Source organism: Anas platyrhynchos, chromosome 2 (genome assembly GCF_047663525.1).
Source record: "Anas platyrhynchos isolate ZD024472 breed Pekin duck chromosome 2, IASCAAS_PekinDuck_T2T, whole genome shotgun sequence".
Lineage (NCBI taxonomy): Eukaryota > Metazoa > Chordata > Aves > Anseriformes > Anatidae > Anas > Anas platyrhynchos.
Genome location: NC_092588.1, coordinates 51,465,459 through 51,483,371, shown reverse-complemented (window position 1 = coordinate 51,483,371; position 17,913 = coordinate 51,465,459). Strand labels below are relative to the sequence as shown.

The following is a 17,913-nucleotide window of genomic DNA, read 5'->3' as shown; positions in this document are numbered from 1 at the left end:
CCTCCAGGAAACCTGGAGAAGGATTATTTGTCAGGGAGTGTAGTGACAGGACAAGGGGTAATGGCTTTAAACTAAATAAAGGTAGATTTAGATTAGATATTAGGAAAAAAATCTTTACTTTGAGGATGGTGAGGCATTGAAGCAGGTTGCCTAGAGAAACTGTGGATGCCCCATCCATGGAAATGTTCAAGACCATGTTAGCTGGGCCTTAAGCAACCTGGTCTAGTGAGAGATGTCCCTTGATGACCAAAGTACGGGAGTTGGAAGTGCCCTTCCACCCCAAACAACTCTATGATTCTATGATTCTATGATTCTATGAAACGAGGTACTTTCTTGTATTTATTCATAGGTGTAGAACGTGAATAAGAACCACCTTCTAAATGTTTGAAGGTCTTGCCAGTCATCTGTGAACAACGAGAATTATTTCTTGTTAAAAAGTCCATACAGACATGGAACACTATATGTAAAACATGCTAGAAGAGTGGCTTTAATTATTACTAGGCTTTTATACTAAAATAGAAATGATGACAAAACTGTGTGTGTTTCTACTTGCAATCTGTAATGAGATTTTAGAAATGTCTCCAACACATTTTCTGTTTTGTAATCCCTTGGTTTGTAAAGATGTTTCAATAACAATGTCAGGGTACAAAGATAGTGGTTTTAATGTTGTTGTGTTGCAAAAGGACTCACTGGGAGACCCCAACTCTAACCACAGCTACAATCCATCCTACTCAGTCACACAAGTAAAATTCGAATAAACTGCCCAAAAGGGAAACGAGTTTCTTTTGAGTCTGCCATGCATGTGCAGAAGGGACGTCAGAGAATAACCACTGAATGCTTCTTGCATTCATTATCCCAGAACAAAAGTCTGGGGGTTGCTTGCAGAAGTGCCTCAGATTATATCACATTTGAAGAGAGGCTGATCACCCTGATTATGGTAACATATAAAGTCTTGACCAGATAGATCAAAATGGACACTTGGAAACCTATTAAGAAATTAATTATTCCATTGCAACACCTTTCTATCTTTCCTCTACTACAGGGTTCAGAGCCTTACCACAGATACTGTACTTGACTTTGGGATTTGGGATTATGCTCTAAGTGGTACATAATTTATTAAAGTATATTTTGCTGAACTACTTCTCTGTGGTTGATGTTGTAACTGTGACAGCAAGAAATCCAAAACAGAATACAAAAGCCCCTAAATTTCACTTCCAAGTGCAAACATCGCAGCTTTCTAGCCATATAGGTCGTGCATCTGAAAATGCTCATTTGAGTAAAATAATTTGTCTGAGCATAATTAAGTGTTGTTTTTCCAGGCCTTTTTACAGTTCCTGAAGAAGGTGGTTGCTAATGAAGGGAAGAATAAAATGAATTTGTGGAATGTTTCTATGATTGTTGCACCAAACCTCTTCATCTACAAAGGGAAACGTGCAAACCAACAAGAAATGCAAGCAGCTGCCACCACAGCACATATTGTGCGGCTTTTAATTCGGTACCAGGACATCCTGTGGACAGTGAGTGATGCTGGTTCCCTCTTTATGGTTCCGGTACAGGGAAGGATTTTGCTATATACAGCAGAACTGTAGAAAACAGACTAAACTGAGCTTCTTTCTGAGGAAGATTTAACTATTTTACATATCTAGAATGAAATAAAGTGTCAGGTACCCCTGGGAGGAGATTTACCTTGCCTATCTAAGACATTCCCTTTGCATGAATTGCCCTGTAGAGGTACCTATCCCACAGCAATTATTATATTGGAGAATTTATAGGAGAACGATTTAATCTAGATGCCTAGGTGAGATATCTACACTTGAATCAAATGAAATGACTGTTTGAAGTCTAGTCCATCAAAATATGGGCCTAGAGTATATACTACTTGCTAGACTTCTGAAAGTTGGTGTGAAGATGAAGACAGTCTTAACTCTTTTCCTCGTGAAAAAGGGAAGCTATGATGTGGATTGCAAAGGCAGTTTCCTAATAAAATTCCTACCATGGCAAACCACTAAAAAGATTGAAATGGAATGAAAGATGAATTACCAATGGTGTGTTGTTGGAGGGAAATGCTAAACCCATGTATCTTGCAGTAATAAATAGAGCTTCTGATGCATGAAATTTGGTAATTTTTTGAAGACCAAACACCAATTTTATGAGGGGGAAAAATCAAATGTTTATTCTAAGCTCTGTTTTCCTCCCTTTAGGTGCCATCCTTCCTGATTTCCCAAGTGAGAAAAATGAATGAGGCAGCAATAAACAACAGCAAGAGGCAGCTGATGTTTGACAAAGGAGTGAGAAAACTCCTGAGGAGAAAGACCATGGAGCGGGAGAGACCTGAAAGACCAGAGGTGTGATAAAAATATACCATATTAAAATGTCAGCTTTAACTAACATCCCTCCTCTGTTATCTCATAAAAGCTTCTGGAGTGTGGGGAGGAAATTCCTATAGAAGTGTTATAAAGCTACTGCTTCTTTAAATATGTCTTCAAATTTTATTTCTATTCTAAGTGCTCCCATCTGGGGTGAGTTAGACCAATATCAGACCTTCATTCTGCTTTTCTCCTTAACTCTACTGAATCTGCTACGTAATCCACCCCTTTGTCCTTTCTAAGTGGCTGACTTAAGTTTGCTTATCTCATTTGCCATATATGCCCTCTTCACCACAGTAGTGATTGTCAACATAATTGTTTGCCTATGCAGTTCCCCATACATCAAGGAACTTTCTCTTAACAAATTATGATCAATATAGTAGATGAATTCTTTAACTGTATGTAAATCAAGTATATTTTAATAGAGAAAAACAGTATGAGTGAAGGTATTAGAATAGTGGATTTTATACAAACATTTAAAATAAAAGTCCCTTAACTTTCCAGTCAGACAACAGCTTGTATATTTTGCCATACAAATAAGCTGATTCCAATTCATAACATTCTGTGATTCTATGATTTGGGAGTTATCTTGAAAGATGTGCTTCCCGTCCCAATATTCTGATAAGACAAAGCACTGGGGATTGATTGAGAAAAGGCGATACATGCAGAATGATTTTTGAAATTTCCAAGTTATAAACTGTTACACACGTGATGCTTTTATACATTTTGTAAGAAAATGATCATATGTAGATGGTCCTTTACAGACCTATAGATATTCTATAAATGCATGGATCTGTAGTTGGGTAATATGATGGTCCATATTAGTAGTTGCACTTACCCATGCTCTGGCCCAGAACACTCGATATTCTCCTTGCAAGTTTTGGTTTTACAGCTTTGCACTAACTTCCTAAGCAGAAAGAAATTCCAGTTGGCCCTGCATAGACACCAAAACTTGGTCTAAATTTTAAGCATCTGATGAAGTAGTTCTCAGGTCTCTGTTCACCAAATAGTCAGAGGAGAGAGGTGGATACCTTGGACGACTTCGAGAGCTCCAGGTCCAGTTCAGGCTTAGGAAAGTCTGATACAATGATCTCCCTCTGGTTGTCCTAAAGCCACCAGCTTTTCTCCACCAACTGGATGTAGCATTTAAGAACTTACTTGAGGAACACTACTTCAGCAGACACCTCAGATGAACATACGTGTTAAGTGTAACATATAAACCAGGCAACACGGCAAGTTGTGCACATCTGTGCAACATATGCAGTCCCTATAGCAGATTTCATGTGGTACCACCATGTAGTAACTACCTTTGGCAACCAAACTAGAGGGCCTTTACATTCTTTCATGGTGATCTAAAAGAATGGAGATTGGTGAATTACAAGAGTAATCAGGGAACTGGTTGAGGCCCCTACAGATATCAGAGAATAGGCTGGAAGGAAAAAGGAGAAGACAAAGTAGGAAGGAGTGGTATTAAGAGATTGTGAGAAATAGAGAATAAACCACCCAACACAGACAACAGAGAAATTGCAAAGGGAGCATTTGGAAAAAAAATAGAAATAGAAGATATGTATGAATGGTGAATACATGCTAATTCAGCTTTTTGGAGAATTCATTTGCTTGCACTGCCTGAAATATGCTTTGGGGAGGATATACGTTTATAATGCAGACACAGACATAAGTATTTGTTTAAAAAAGAGGTCTAGGTTACTCTGTGCCAAAACTGTCCTCACTCTGGAGGGAGCACAGTGAAAGCTTCTAAGGAGAGTGCATTACTGTAGCCCCGCACCTTTGGAAAGACAAGTTCATTGATCGTAGTAATTGGTTTTGCATCTAGTAAAAAGGAAACTAACCTTGGCAGGTAGCTGAAATATGAAGGGTAAATTGGAAGCAAACTCTGTTTGGATAACTGAGTTGAATTTTGAGAGCACTTAACACAAACCCCAGGTCTCAGATGTCCTAAATTACACAGCGGCAGAGACTGGAGAGACTATTGTGCTCTGCTCAGCATGGTATTAACTGGATTAGCACTGGAATGCAAACCTTGCTAATTGATTTATCTTCCATTAATCATGGAAGAGTGCATAAACTTCATAGATGATTGTTTGAACCCTACACAAGGTCAAATTGCAAATTAATGGAAACCATATGGTACGTCAATATTTTACTGTACGTAAGCTTCGATATAGCTGAAGCTCTAGAATGTGGAAACAGAACTGGATCTTCATGCATTGAGAGAGTTTCATCTTTTAAGGGAAGAGCAGGCATTCCTAAATTCATTTTTATGTGTTTTTAAATAAGCTGTTGGTCCACTGAACAATGTTAAGAGAATAACTTTAAAAATCTCAGATAACAACTTGACTCAAACTATTATTGCAAGCAATTAAAATTCAAGGGCTGTAATTTATTCTGCACGTATTTCTGTGATGTTTGCCAAGGAACTTTTGTCTTTGTGTTGTATCTTACCATACAGTATCTATAAATGTGCAATTATATGATTATAAAATTGTTTTTTGGATAATTAAATGAATCTATGCCTGTGATTTTTGCAAGCAACCTCAAAAGAGTTGCAGAACTGCTTCTAATCAGAGTTACAGTAACATGTGCCTTAGACTTACTCTACTGAATATTCACTTTAGGGAGCTGTCACTTTTCCCCCATACCTACAGTCTGACATACCCGAGGGGGTGATAAGAGTTTATGCTCCACTGCATTCAAAAGTCTCTATGGCAATTCAACTCAACAGCCAAACAAAAGCCAAAGACATCCTGGCTCGATTCCACTGTGAAAACAGGTGGGTAAAACAGAACATTTTGTTTTTCCTGAACAGTAATGCCAGAACCATTAACGAATAGATTGTCCCCTTTTCAGAGACTCATTGTGTTACAAGAATTCTTTTTATATTCTAAAATTGCTAATTCATGGTTACATCCGTCAAAGAAAATTTAACCACTGATTTTATTCTTTAAAGTTTACTTAATAATTGGCTCCCACACAGAATCAATCTGCCCTCTGTTTTGCCACTACCAGAAACATATATTATATAGGCTTGCCACATAAAGAATACAGAGATTGTCTTACATCTGTCCGTAAAACGTTGATGATTTTATTTCTGTAAAGTAATAATTGTTAACAGCTATGGGAAATGGCAAATTGCATTTGAAAGCCTTTCCTGCAGAATCTTCCAATGTTAACACATAATTCTATTCTTTAAATAAATAATAAACAGTATAATAGAAAGCTTAGTTAACTGTGACATAGTAAACTGCCTCTGCAGCAGATATATTCTGCTCTGTTTGGTAGAAGTCCTTTTGATTAGTAAATTCATCAGAGAAGGGAAAAGAATACCAATTTTCTGCTTAATATAGATGACGGTTGATAGGGCAGAAGTTATAACACAAAAAGCAAACTGAACCTTTTCTTCTCTCCTAGCCATGGATCTTCACAGAACATGAGAGGCCAGATCCAAAGTTTACATGAAGTTGGAGGAAACATAGGTAGGTCTCCTATTTGAAAATTGAACTCCGAATGTCCTTAGCCTCCTAAAACATCACAGGTCAGTACTGTTTTCACACAGCTGGGTCTTTCCTGCACTCCAGTCCATCTGCAGGAAAGGTGTCTGATCTACAGTTGTTAAAATCAATCCAAAGATGCCTGCTGACTCCAGCATGACTGGAGGAGCACCCTGCAGGATAGAGTGACCTGACTGCAAGATCTCAGCAGGACTCCTTATGATCGCTGTCGTCCTGCCAAATTCATCTGACCTTTCACTTACCTCTCTTGCACTTACAATTGGGCATTTTTCCATGGTTAAGAGATCCTTGGTCTTCCTCTTGTGAACACATTCTACCTCACTATTACATCTTTTCCTAAAACACATTTCTGTTTCTTCCTCACTGTGTGTAAGTGTTAACCTCCCAAAATATAAACACAGAATGGAGAATTCAGCCCCTGCCTATATGGGTGTAATATATTTGTATTAATACGTGTACTTTATTTATATTATGAATTCCTTGCAGTAATGATTTCTTTTTCTTCTATGTTCCATGCAGTGACATTTTTGTAATAAAAACAGTGGTTTGCCACCAAAAAAAAAAAAAAAAGGTCAAAAACCAGATTTTAATTTGATACTGCAAATCCTTACCCTCTCCTTTCTCTATTCATCCTGAAATTCTGATTGATCGGAGTCTTATCAGTTGTCTGATGAGACTCATTACTTCTAGGTTCAGCTCTAAACAGTTTCTGTAAAATTATTACAGAACACCACAGACTTATTTGAATAGTAGTCAAGAACCAAAGTCTTTTTTATTGCTGTGCTCATACAAAGCTTAATTTGACTACTGGTTTGTTTTGCCTGGCTAAACAGGATGGCCAAGAGATGCTAACACAGGAGATGATCCTAAAGACTTTTTGAAACAATCCCAAGTGTTCCAACATGTTCTCGAAAAAAAAAATCCAGACATTTACTTTGTATACATTTTTGTTGCTGGTGGTGTGTTTTGTTTTTAATATAATCCTAGATGTTCCAGGGTGCCTTGTTCCATCAATTCATTTATATTGCTTTCACTTGAATAAAATCATCAGGACCCTAGTGACATAAGTAACTGGACAAAAATTTTACTATCATCGTTTGTGTCACAGCAGCATAACCTCACCAGTTTAATTGCTTCATAACCCAACATAAACCCAATGTAATCCAACAAATCAACTTAACTCAAGCATTTATTGCCTTATTATTCAATTAGCAAACACCAAATGCCTCTTTTAGTGCGAAAGGCAAATTGTGGCAAAGGCAGCAGGGACTTCCCAGCCAGCCAATGCTCATTTCCAGTCACCACCAGCCAATGAAACCCTCAAACTGCCAGACTTGAGACCTTTTTTTTTTTTTTTTTTAAACTGGAAAAACAGCAACTGCCAGAAACCTTTATATAGTCTGTATTCGTCTTTGTGAGTTCCTACATGGATGGGAACATGATTTACAGAGTTGCTGTTTCAGCATTTAAAAATAGCACAGAAAAAAAGTTACAGAGGTATAATTCCAGTCCAGTAAATTGAAAGAAATAAAAAATATATATATACTGTGTCACTTGCTGTAATAGTGTTGTTAATAGTTATAGAGAAACCATAATATTTGTTTAACATTTGACTAAATGCCTCATCCATAAGTCTGCGTAATGAAAGGCATCCTGCCTGGAAGAGGAATTGAATTATGAATCTCACTGAGAAAATCACTGGCACATTTACCAAGGCCCCTATCTGTAGCCAGAAGACATTAGCTTGACACACAAAACTCACTATGTGCACATCAGAAATGCATTCAAAGACATTTTAACATAGCCCTCTCCCATTCACTAAATGCGCTCAAAGCATGATACGATTCACAGCTGTCAATTTTTGTTTCAGGTCAGCACTGTTTGGATCCAGACGCATACATGTTAGATGTTTACCGTGCAAATCCTCAGGCAGAATGGGTGATAAAACCAAAAGCAAGCTGAAGCACAAAGCTGCAGCATACTGGACAAAGGCCAAATGGACAACTGTGATGTCTGTCATTTTCAGAAGCTCTTGCCTTTTGCCAGAGATGAAAACAAAATGGTAGCTATCTACAGGATGTTATTCCTTCCTACCATACTGTCCAACTGATGTTGATCATATACTACTTTCGGTATAAGAATCGTCACTCCAGTTTCTGGCCAATTTGACAATAACACATCAGTTAAGCTTTCGTATGGATTGTGCTTGTGACAGTTGGCCCAGAAGTTGAGGTAGACAGACCAAGGTACGGAGGCACTGACAACAACCTGTTGCGTAGGGAGTTGTTCGTTTCCTGACCTGGCATCAGAAATTGATCTTTGGAAAGGAAATAATCCAGTGGCATCTGAGGATGCATGAAACACTACCGACCACAGCATAACACAGAAGCATCACAGAGACATTCAAGAAGGTATCTGTCAAGCATGGAACAGAGGTGCCTGACCTGCAGCAGTGCCAAGACATAGCTGTGTGATAAAATCAAACCTTTCTGCTGAAAGTAAACCTGTGCAGTGTGCATTACTGCAATATTTACATCTCTCAATCACTCCTCATGAGTACTTGGTGCTGGGGGAGGGAGGGAAGGAGGCAAGGGGGGGAACTACTGTGTAGACAGCTATACTGCTTTGTGTTTGTACCACTGTATATATAACTATCAGTCTTCTGAAATCATCTGTCTGGACCTCATTACTGCATGCATTTGTAGTGCCACAAAACATTTTCTCCGTCCTTCCTCTGTCAGACACACAAGCTTCAGGAGACGAATACTAAGTGAGAAGGGGCACATCTCCTGGCTCCATCTTTTACTTGATACACTCAAGTAAATGAGTGTAATGCCACACTATGTGTTATGTGTTAATGCTGCCACTTACAGACACCATTTTTTGTTAAATATTATAGTGTCTTAATTTGTAATCTAATTATTTTCTTTTGTTTATTTTAGCTTCGATGTGTAAGCAATTTTTGTACTATTCAGCTACATTGAGAAGAAAGATCTTTGTCCAGACCTTGTATAACACAGCATGGAGAAGAAAAAGAGCTTCCGATGAGCAGAGGGATTTAATACTTGTTTAACATTGGCATACTAGGCCCTTAAGACCACAGCCAGACTAGGCCCAGTCGTGCTAGGGTTTTTACAAATACGTAGCAAACTGCAGCTACTTTTACAGGTTGCATGCAGTCTATGAAAGTACATAGGATGACAAGAGAACAGGGGGCTGCAACTGCCTTAGAAGTTCAGCACAGCAAAATAAGACAGGATGTCTAGTTGGCAGCCAGTCACAAGGGTGAGCATCCTTCCTCACCTAATCATCTTGCTCTGGGCTACACTTTATATAATCAAAGCATGTTTGTTAAGTAGGAAAATCACAAGTCTCCATCAAACAGAAAGTATTTTTCATCTTTGTCTTAGAAAAAAAGTGGGAACTAACGCTTTCAACACCTTCAGGGACACCACAATGTCCTTGTCATTACATTAATTAATGTATTGCACAATGAGTTCACCCACAGTGTGATCAGTGGGTCTTGTTCATCATCTGGATAGACAGATGAAACAACAGCTGGTGCTCCAGTTACCAGGTACCAATGCAAAAGCCTTCTGAACCAGGTTTTCCATGAGAACATAAAGTACATTGTCCTACAGAGAAAGCCTGCACCTTGTGATGGTCTGCTGAAGCTCTGTGATGATGATTTTCACACTTAAGAAACCCTACTCCTGGTTCAAATTTAATTGTATTCTCCCATAGTTAACTTTCTTTGTCAGTGTTCAGTGAAAGAAGTCAACATCTAATCTGTAATTTTACCAGCAACAATAACGTCTACAGAGTGCAGATCGTGCCTGTTTTTCTTTCTTGAGATTAAAAATGATAAAATTTAGCAACATTATTTTTTTGTTTACTTTAGAACAGTGTAATTTTTATATTTCTAATTTGTTTTTCATAACACTAATGGGTGCATAGTTGCAGCCAGGCTAAGACCAGGACCATTGTATTATAACATGCACTGCTTATTTTGACAACTATTTATTTTAAATATATGAGAGAGAAGAGATCTGTGGTTTGCTTATAGAACTCAGCATTAACGTTTTGTCATGTGCTTCATTCTTGATTCCCTTTAGCTCCCTCTGTGGCCATGGAGAATTCCTTCTGCTATGCTGCCCTCCTTTTTTAGCTGTAAAACAGGACTAGTACTTTCCTTGTAAAGGTAATGTGAGAATTAGTTGGAGTTAAATGCTGTACCCAGCCAAACTCCATGAGCAGAGCAGGAGTTATAAACATCCATTTAGGAAGGACAAACTCAGCAAAGGGACTTTAAGTGGAAAGTGCTTTGAATACGAAATGCATAATAGAAATGCTAAGCATCATTTTATTTATATCCAACGAAAGAGCTTTTATGACTATACAGAAAGCCTGAACATTAACTAGAGAATCTGAAATGTCATAGCGAACAAGATAACTCCTTCTACAGTACTTTCAAACACACTGACTTTCACTTTCACCGTCTTGCCCACTCCCTTCAATCTGTTCTCAATAGCTATGCAAGGGAAAGAAAGGTACAGAGCACCTGTGTTCAGGCTGTAACTTACTTAGCATGTTCTGGACCCTGAATTGAGGACTCCATCAAAATGCTTTCTTCAATCTTATTGTACTCTGCATGGGATAGAAGGGGTTATCAAAAGACTTTCACCTTTTACCACTTTGCAACTTAGAAAAGCCAAATATGATGTAGTGAAATCCATTCCATGAACAGTTGTTTCACACTAAAGTTGCCTATAACTTTGTCAGACATGCATGTTAGCAGATGAACAGTGCCCAGACTACTACAATGTGGCCAAATACCTGCTGTCTCTGAAACAGAATGGTAATTATTATTATTATTTTTTTTAATACAAATGGACCTAATGACCCATGTGTACTGTGGTTAATACTGTTACACATTAAGTTGTTTTGTGTTGTTGTGGTACACTAACTTGAATTAATACGCAGCAGACAAAGTGAACAATCTCGCCAAAATTTATAAATGTGAGATTTCAACCTAAGGCATTAGATTTCAAAATGCTAGCAGAGGTATCTGGAATTTTGCTCCTCTTGACAGCAGTTGAAGTAAAAACAAAGTTATGTTGAAAGCCATTAATAAGAAAGTGGTAGCAAGGAGGAAGAGACTTGTTCAAAAATCTCCAAAGATGCCTGAAGCATTTATATACTCCAATTTATATATTCTGTGGTTCTACAAAGACAACATTTTGCATATCAACACATACAGAAGAAGTAGGCATCAGAAACAGAGTAGAATGTTCTAACCTGTTTATTCAGCTAATGTCATTATAATGTGTGCGTGTGTGCAAATGTGTCTGTGTCTGTGTATAATAAAAACTACCTCACTCTCCATTTTCCAGTAAAAAAAATGGTTTAGAAGTTCAATATTCCAAAACTTTCTAATATTAATTTCACCTCTCCATTACTCTTTTACAGAGATAAAATGCTTCTCCTTATAAGGGGCAGTATTTGGAAATTATCTAAAATATACATTAAAAGACATATTTGAGGATATGGATAAAACTTCATCCAAACCATGTTGCCTCAATTACTGTTTGTAATGTGAACCTTATTTGATCACATATGTTGGGTTAACACACAACAAACATTGTTTCAGTTTTTATTTTCAATTGCTTTCCAGTAATGTGTATCTTCTCTGGAAAATAATACAATGCCACTAATCAAAGCAAAATGTTTGCATGTACGTTTCCCTTAAACTCCTCATTATAATGTTAAGTGTTTTGTTGAAATAAACCCATGTATTAGTGTATTTGTACAGCAGAATGTGTCCATTGTATTGTATTCATGTCAAAAATAAAAGCAATAACAACAAAAATATCTTCAAAGTGAAACACGTGGTTTTCTGATGGAAGTAGGTGACAAAAATTGCAAAAAGGTGTGGTGAATCTGTTTCAAAGGCAATTCTGTTGGTACACCACCTGAACAAGTACACAGAAAGATAAAAGATCACATTCTGCCACATTTGCTTAAGTGGAGCACTTTTGCTTCAGGAGCTTTTCTCTTGGACTACTCCAATGCACAAAACAAAATGACAGTACTTATAATCCTGCCTCACTTAAATCAACAACAAAGTACTTTAGGTTTCATTGGAGATGGTATTTTCTAAAACTATCGTAAAATAAGTAGAACGATATTGACATTGGAAGGAATTGTAAACATGCATGGAAAAAGAAAAACAAAATTATGAGGCACAGACAAAAACTCTGCTGGTTCAAAGACAAAAAGGAGAGGGAAGTGACTTATAAAGAACTACATTTAGTATAGACTCATCTGTAAGTACCAGACACGTTTCACCACTGGTCAGTGATCCAGTCAATTGATGAGTACACATTCTTACTCGAGTCAGATTCAGCGTGTAGCCCCCAAGCTACACTTCGGGAAGTGTATGGAATTGAAGCGTCATTTTAGAAAGAGAGGCAGGCATAATAAGAAAAGAGAGAGAGAACTGCTGTCTGGCCTGCTAATGAGGACATGGAAGGTGTTCCCTTTCATCCTGTAAGAAATACCGTTTTCCCAAGAAAGATGCATTAGTTCTCTTTGCAAAAATACACAGTTGTTGCCAAAGCAAACCCCAATGGTTTCTTCACCAACACTGTATTTCACATGCTTCTTTGTGCTGGGGAGTTGCTTCTTGTCCTGCCTAAGATAATGTGGCTCACAGGGGCCAGGACTGGATATTAAGCAGAAGGAATGGGGATCAGAGTTACCATATAAACTGTAAACAAGAAAATTCTATTCTTTAGACTCTGAATTCGATACCTTCAAAGTTATGCTATTAGTCTGCTGCTCCCCCTGCTGGCACTTGTACTTTTCACTTTGTACTTTTCACTTCATAACCTTACAGCTATTTTTCTTCCAATTGAAATATATGGATTGCTGAGCTACATGAAATAATGCAGTTTATTGTAGTTTTATTACATGATCCAACATTATTGCCGGTTTATAAAATGACCAAGACACAATAAAATGAAATACTGTCAAGTAATCAAGAGAACACATATTGTAAACACTGATTAATAAAAATTCCCAAAAGAAAAATACCCAATTAATGCCATTAACATTGTAGTAGAGGTATTTGTTGTTTAGAAAAATTCTAGTTAAAATTCAGACATAGAGCTTCTTACTAAAAAAGATGACCTGAGTTGGAAACAACCAGAAAAAAAATAAAATCAAAGAGATGCAGGTTCTCACCAAAACCTTCTTTTCATTACAAAATGAGAATGAAAAATAACAGATCAACAAACAAACAAAAAATTAACACTCTCTAATCCAGACAGGCTTTACTGCTGTTCAGTGCTCAGCCCCCGGGCAGGAATGAGGAAAGACTCCACGCAGGTCAAAAGCTTTGCTGAAGTCAAACAATTCTGCCTGTTGGCCCTTGTTCAGCACAAGGTTCCTCAAACAGCCATGGAATGAGCTCTTACTCGTGAGACAGTTTTGCTTCACGTCACCTGAAACCAAATATGAAATATGTAGAATATATCTCCAATGAAATGAAACAACACGAAGATCCAGGTTACTATTTCATAGCTTCCCATCCGTCACAAAAGAGACAGAAAAAAGAAAAAACAGAGCAGCACCAAGTTCCATTCATGATCTTGGACATTCCACCATGGATGGGCATTGTTGCCTTCAAGCATTAGCCATGCACTGGGACAACTTACATGTATGCAGGAATAAATTGCCCCAGGGGACAATGGGAGATTAGAGTTGGGAAAAGAGAGGAGAAAGCCATTTTACATGTGTCTTCCAAATAAAAATTGTATCTGACAGAATATGAAGCAACAGCTGAGCTATACACAGTCATAGATTGCATTTACAAAAAAAAGGTGGTACAGAATTCAACTCTTTTTTCTATATAACCTGTGAAAAATTTCACTCTATGCTCTGTTCATTCTATAAGACCTATACTAATTAAGATCCAGTTAATTACCATTAATTCATTTTTCATAAAGAACCAAAACCTTGTCCAACTGAATGCTCTGTAACATTTTAAGCTATTATCCCTAAAGCTTTCCAAATATTTAAAAGCTGAATTTGCCCTTGAGATTTCATCACTCTGTTTTCACACAAATGGAAATATCTGAACTGACAAAGTGAAACAGCTGTTTTGATGGGCATTTGATGCTATGTTTAAAGGTACAGAATATTAAAAATGATACAAAGCCTACACAGTAATGATGTGATTCTTAAACCATAATAAATAAACATATTTCTATATGCCTACAAGAAGGCTAAGCTCATGATCATCCAAATTCAACCCTCTTAATGAACAACTTCTCCTGGTTCAAATTATCAGCTAATGAGTTACACTATTCAAACAATTCAATTATATATTTTTTGTGTTACTATCTATTTATGTTACCATTATACTATGACTGACAAGCAGTTAATTCAGAAGGAAACACACACAGAGCGAGGGAGACATATATGCATCTGCTTCAATTTGGCTTCTGCCTGCACAGTCCCTGACATTGAACACTAGCAAAAAATAAAGCAGATAAAAGCACTGTAAAAGCTTTACTTAGATGAATGTAAAAGGAAGCCTTAATATGAATTTGGCTGTAAGAGAACCAAACACGAACGTACACAGGCAGGATGCTGTGAATCCTGAGACAGACTGTGAAAGACAAGCCACATGTAGGAAATCCTTCTCATGAACTAAGGAGTAGGTTTATGTAGGAAATAAAATGATTCAGTTGATCTTGCCAACTCACACAACGGCTAAAATGCATTCCTCCACAAAGACAGAACACACAAATATTAATATGCTGTGACCTCGGTGACAATGCGAAAAATGGTAAGTATGTTTTATAACTCAATCATGAACTTCATGACTGAGTGAGAAGGGTTGGGGGAGCCAGTTCTTATGACAGAGTGAGCACACAGGAGGGAGAGTAGGAAAAAGAAATATTATTGTACCTACCAGGATAACCTCCAACATAAATGGGATTGTTTGTGTCTGCAGATGTTGACTGAATGTAGGGATTATCAGTTTGTACCAAATTCCCATCAATTATCAGTGAAATACGATGTTTGCTTTTGTTTGCTTGAAGCTTGTGCCATTTTCCATCACATAAACCATTTGTGACTCCTGGTTCATACGCAGCTGTTATTCTGCCAGCTCCATTGTTGACATGGAATAAAACCTGTATAAACAGCCAGATTCCAAGAAAGATATAAAGTAATAGAAGAACTAATTTCTCTAGATAAAAGTAAAATCATGCTGGTGCAGAGATTTTCATTTTAATAAACGCTCAGTAATTATGCAAAGCTAATGTTTACTTTGATAGATAGAGTGTGAGTCCTTACTGAAGTATTTTTAAAACCTAATAGACTTAGATCCATCCATGCAGCGATCTGTTGCTTAGCTTTGTATACTTGAGATTTCAATGTTTCTTACAAATACAACCAAATCCTTTTCTCAGAAAAGCTGACACTTAAGATCTGAAAGAAGATCCACTGTATCTAGTTAAAGGGAAAGAGAATGAACTAAAAGCACTTATCATTGCCAATATTTGATTTATTTTCATGTCTTTTATTTTTCAAAGCAGTAGATGTTTCCTCAACTCTGTGGTAAGGATTAATATGTAAATATTAACAGAGAAAGTATATCCCACAAAAACAGTTATATATAATGCTGTCTCTAGCTAGGAAGCATTGAATAAAAAATGAGCTATTTCTGAGAAACGACAATACTTAAGAGCAATCAAATATGTATTTTTTACTGCAGGAGATGAGTGGTGTACTACATATTGATTGTTAAAAGGTTTATGGAACATAACGGCCAGTGGATTTACAGTTAATTGCTCTGAGTATTGCTCACGAATATTGAAGAAGAGATTACAAAACAGGGTGTTTTGTACATGCAAGAATATGCTTAATAAGGACAAGTTTAGCTCTGTGGCAGAAAATGTATTAAACTGCAAGACAGGAATATATTCAGTCTACCATACAAATTATCTAGTACAGGAGGTCACAGTGGCTGCAGGTTAACATAAATTAAAATTAAAAAGGAAAAAGTTCCAGAGAATTCTGTTAATCTCACATTTTATCGTATGATGACGATAAGAAATGTGGAGATTGACCTCTGGGGATTTGGTTCTGACATTTTGCCTCCATCACATTTCACTGGTGTCTATTTAGTGCTACCCAACAGCCCAGCAGTTCAAGCCTCTCACATTTAAGAAAGCCTCATGAAATGAGTATGCCAGCACAGGGTAGCCTACCTTGCCATTTACAATCTCCAGTCCAATGGCATCAACCTTAGCACTGCTGACCCCAAGGAGAACACCATTCAAGCCTGTTGTACGAAACTCAAGTGTGATGTTCACATCAGACCGGACTTTGTAACCTTCTCTATCTGAAAAAGAGTTTTAAGCTTCTAATAAAAGATTTGTAAACCACAGTACAACGTAGCATTCATACATGTTCACTAAAATGCCTACAAAGTATGTAAATTAGTTTGTTGGGATATGACTTTGTAGAAACTCTGTCAAGTTTTTCCAAGTAATTTGTCCAAAGTCAAAATTCACATTTTATATTGGAAAAGAAAAATTTCCAAATATTTTTATTTGATTCATATAGATTTAATATATCCTATCTCATTTGCTGCAGAAACAGTAAAGAGTGTAAATTAATATAATGCTTCATATTATTTGACAATTGCCCTGCATCATTTTTGTCTCAATTCACTTTATAGACCTCAACATACATGTAATATCATGATCATAGGTATTCTTAGCTGCTGAAGAAAGAGATAGTTTGTTTCTTTTCCCCAAATCATTAGCATTGGAGTGCTGCATCCAGGTCTGGGGCACTCAGAACCAGAAAGATGTGGATCTGTTAGGGTGGGCCCCAGAGGAGGAACACAAAGATGGTCAGAGGGCTGCGGCATCTCCTCATCCAACCTGAGCCATTTTAGGACTCTATGATTAGGTCCTTCACTTGTGGAAGATCCTCCTTTGAAAAAAAGGCCACTTGTGGACATAGGGATTGAAGCAATTCAGTTAGAAATACATATGCAGGGCATATTAATTACACATAGTTTCAGCAAGGCCTAAAAGCAGTTTGTTTTCATTACCATTAATTCAGCGAGGTACTAGTTCCATTTAATGATACTTACAAAGAGCAGCAAAACCACTTCCATCAAAGAAAGTCCCTTCCTGCACTGTTACATAGCATTTATTCACAGCAAAGATGGAGACGGGGCTCTCCTTATCCAGTTGCTTGCTGTTAATGGTCATACTGCCAATGCAGGCAGGAATACTGTGAGTCACCTAGGCATATTGAAACACAAGAGTTAATGCATAATAAAAATTCCTGCTATGGTCTTTCAGTGATTTACATGATGTTACCGTAAATTAAAAATTCTCTCAAAACACATCAAGATCTAAAATATTTACATAATTGCATTTCTAGTTATTATATTTATTTATATAAGGTTGCAAATGTACACGATGCCTTATGGAAGCAAAAAAAAGCATTGTATAGGAACACAGTATATACTCTTTATAATGTAAGAAAGAACTGCATTTGCTTGAATTTGAGCAGGGATAAACCCTATGGTTAAAGACATTTCACACATGCCTCAACAAATTAACATGTAAATCAAGATTTTCTAAGACACTGTGCAAGTACATATCACCAGAGTTCTATCCAGCAGTAAGATTTATTCACATTTCTCTCTATCACTGTTTTTAGCAATTGCAGACTCAAAGTATTAAAATATTTGTTATTCCTACAATGCAATTAGAAAGCAAGGGTGAAGAAATTACATGCAGGAATTGAGAAACACCGCTACTGATGCCAGACTCCTCCCTAAGATAACGGCTTGCACAAGGAAGAAGATGACCAAAAAAAATACATTTTAAAAGCACGTATGTTTTACTCTCAGACACCAGCCTTTCAAATATGTAAGTCCTAGTTCTAAATCCAAAGGATTTAGGTACTAAAGTTTTTGA

The 17,913-nt window shown here is 37.1% G+C and overlaps 2 protein-coding genes across 5 annotated transcripts in view; one reads left to right on the top strand and one right to left on the bottom strand.

The window, feature by feature from the left end:
* Positions 1–11,767, top strand: part of ARHGAP28 (Rho GTPase activating protein 28) — a 77,790-nt gene extending 66,023 nt beyond the window's left edge. For all 4 annotated transcript variants that reach the window (XM_038173916.2, XM_038173918.2, XM_038173917.2 and 1 more), the window contains 5 exons: positions 1,320–1,517; positions 2,202–2,345; positions 5,003–5,157; positions 5,796–5,860; positions 7,767–11,767. In XM_038173916.2, coding sequence (XP_038029844.1) covers positions 1,320–1,517; positions 2,202–2,345; positions 5,003–5,157; positions 5,796–5,860; positions 7,767–7,858 — 654 coding nt within the window. In that variant the 3' untranslated portion in view covers positions 7,859–11,767. The remainder of the gene's footprint in view (positions 1–1,319; positions 1,518–2,201; positions 2,346–5,002; positions 5,158–5,795; positions 5,861–7,766) is intronic.
* Positions 11,768–12,832: 1,065 nt separating this feature from the next.
* Positions 12,833–17,913, bottom strand: part of LAMA1 (laminin subunit alpha 1) — a 104,829-nt gene continuing 99,748 nt past the window's right edge. The window contains exons 60-63 of the mRNA XM_038173915.2: positions 17,076–17,229; positions 16,180–16,313; positions 14,877–15,099; positions 12,833–13,401 (exon numbers count right to left, since the gene is read on the bottom strand). Of these exons, the coding sequence (XP_038029843.2) occupies positions 13,241–13,401; positions 14,877–15,099; positions 16,180–16,313; positions 17,076–17,229 (672 nt within the window). The 3' untranslated portion in view covers positions 12,833–13,240. The remainder of the gene's footprint in view (positions 13,402–14,876; positions 15,100–16,179; positions 16,314–17,075; positions 17,230–17,913) is intronic.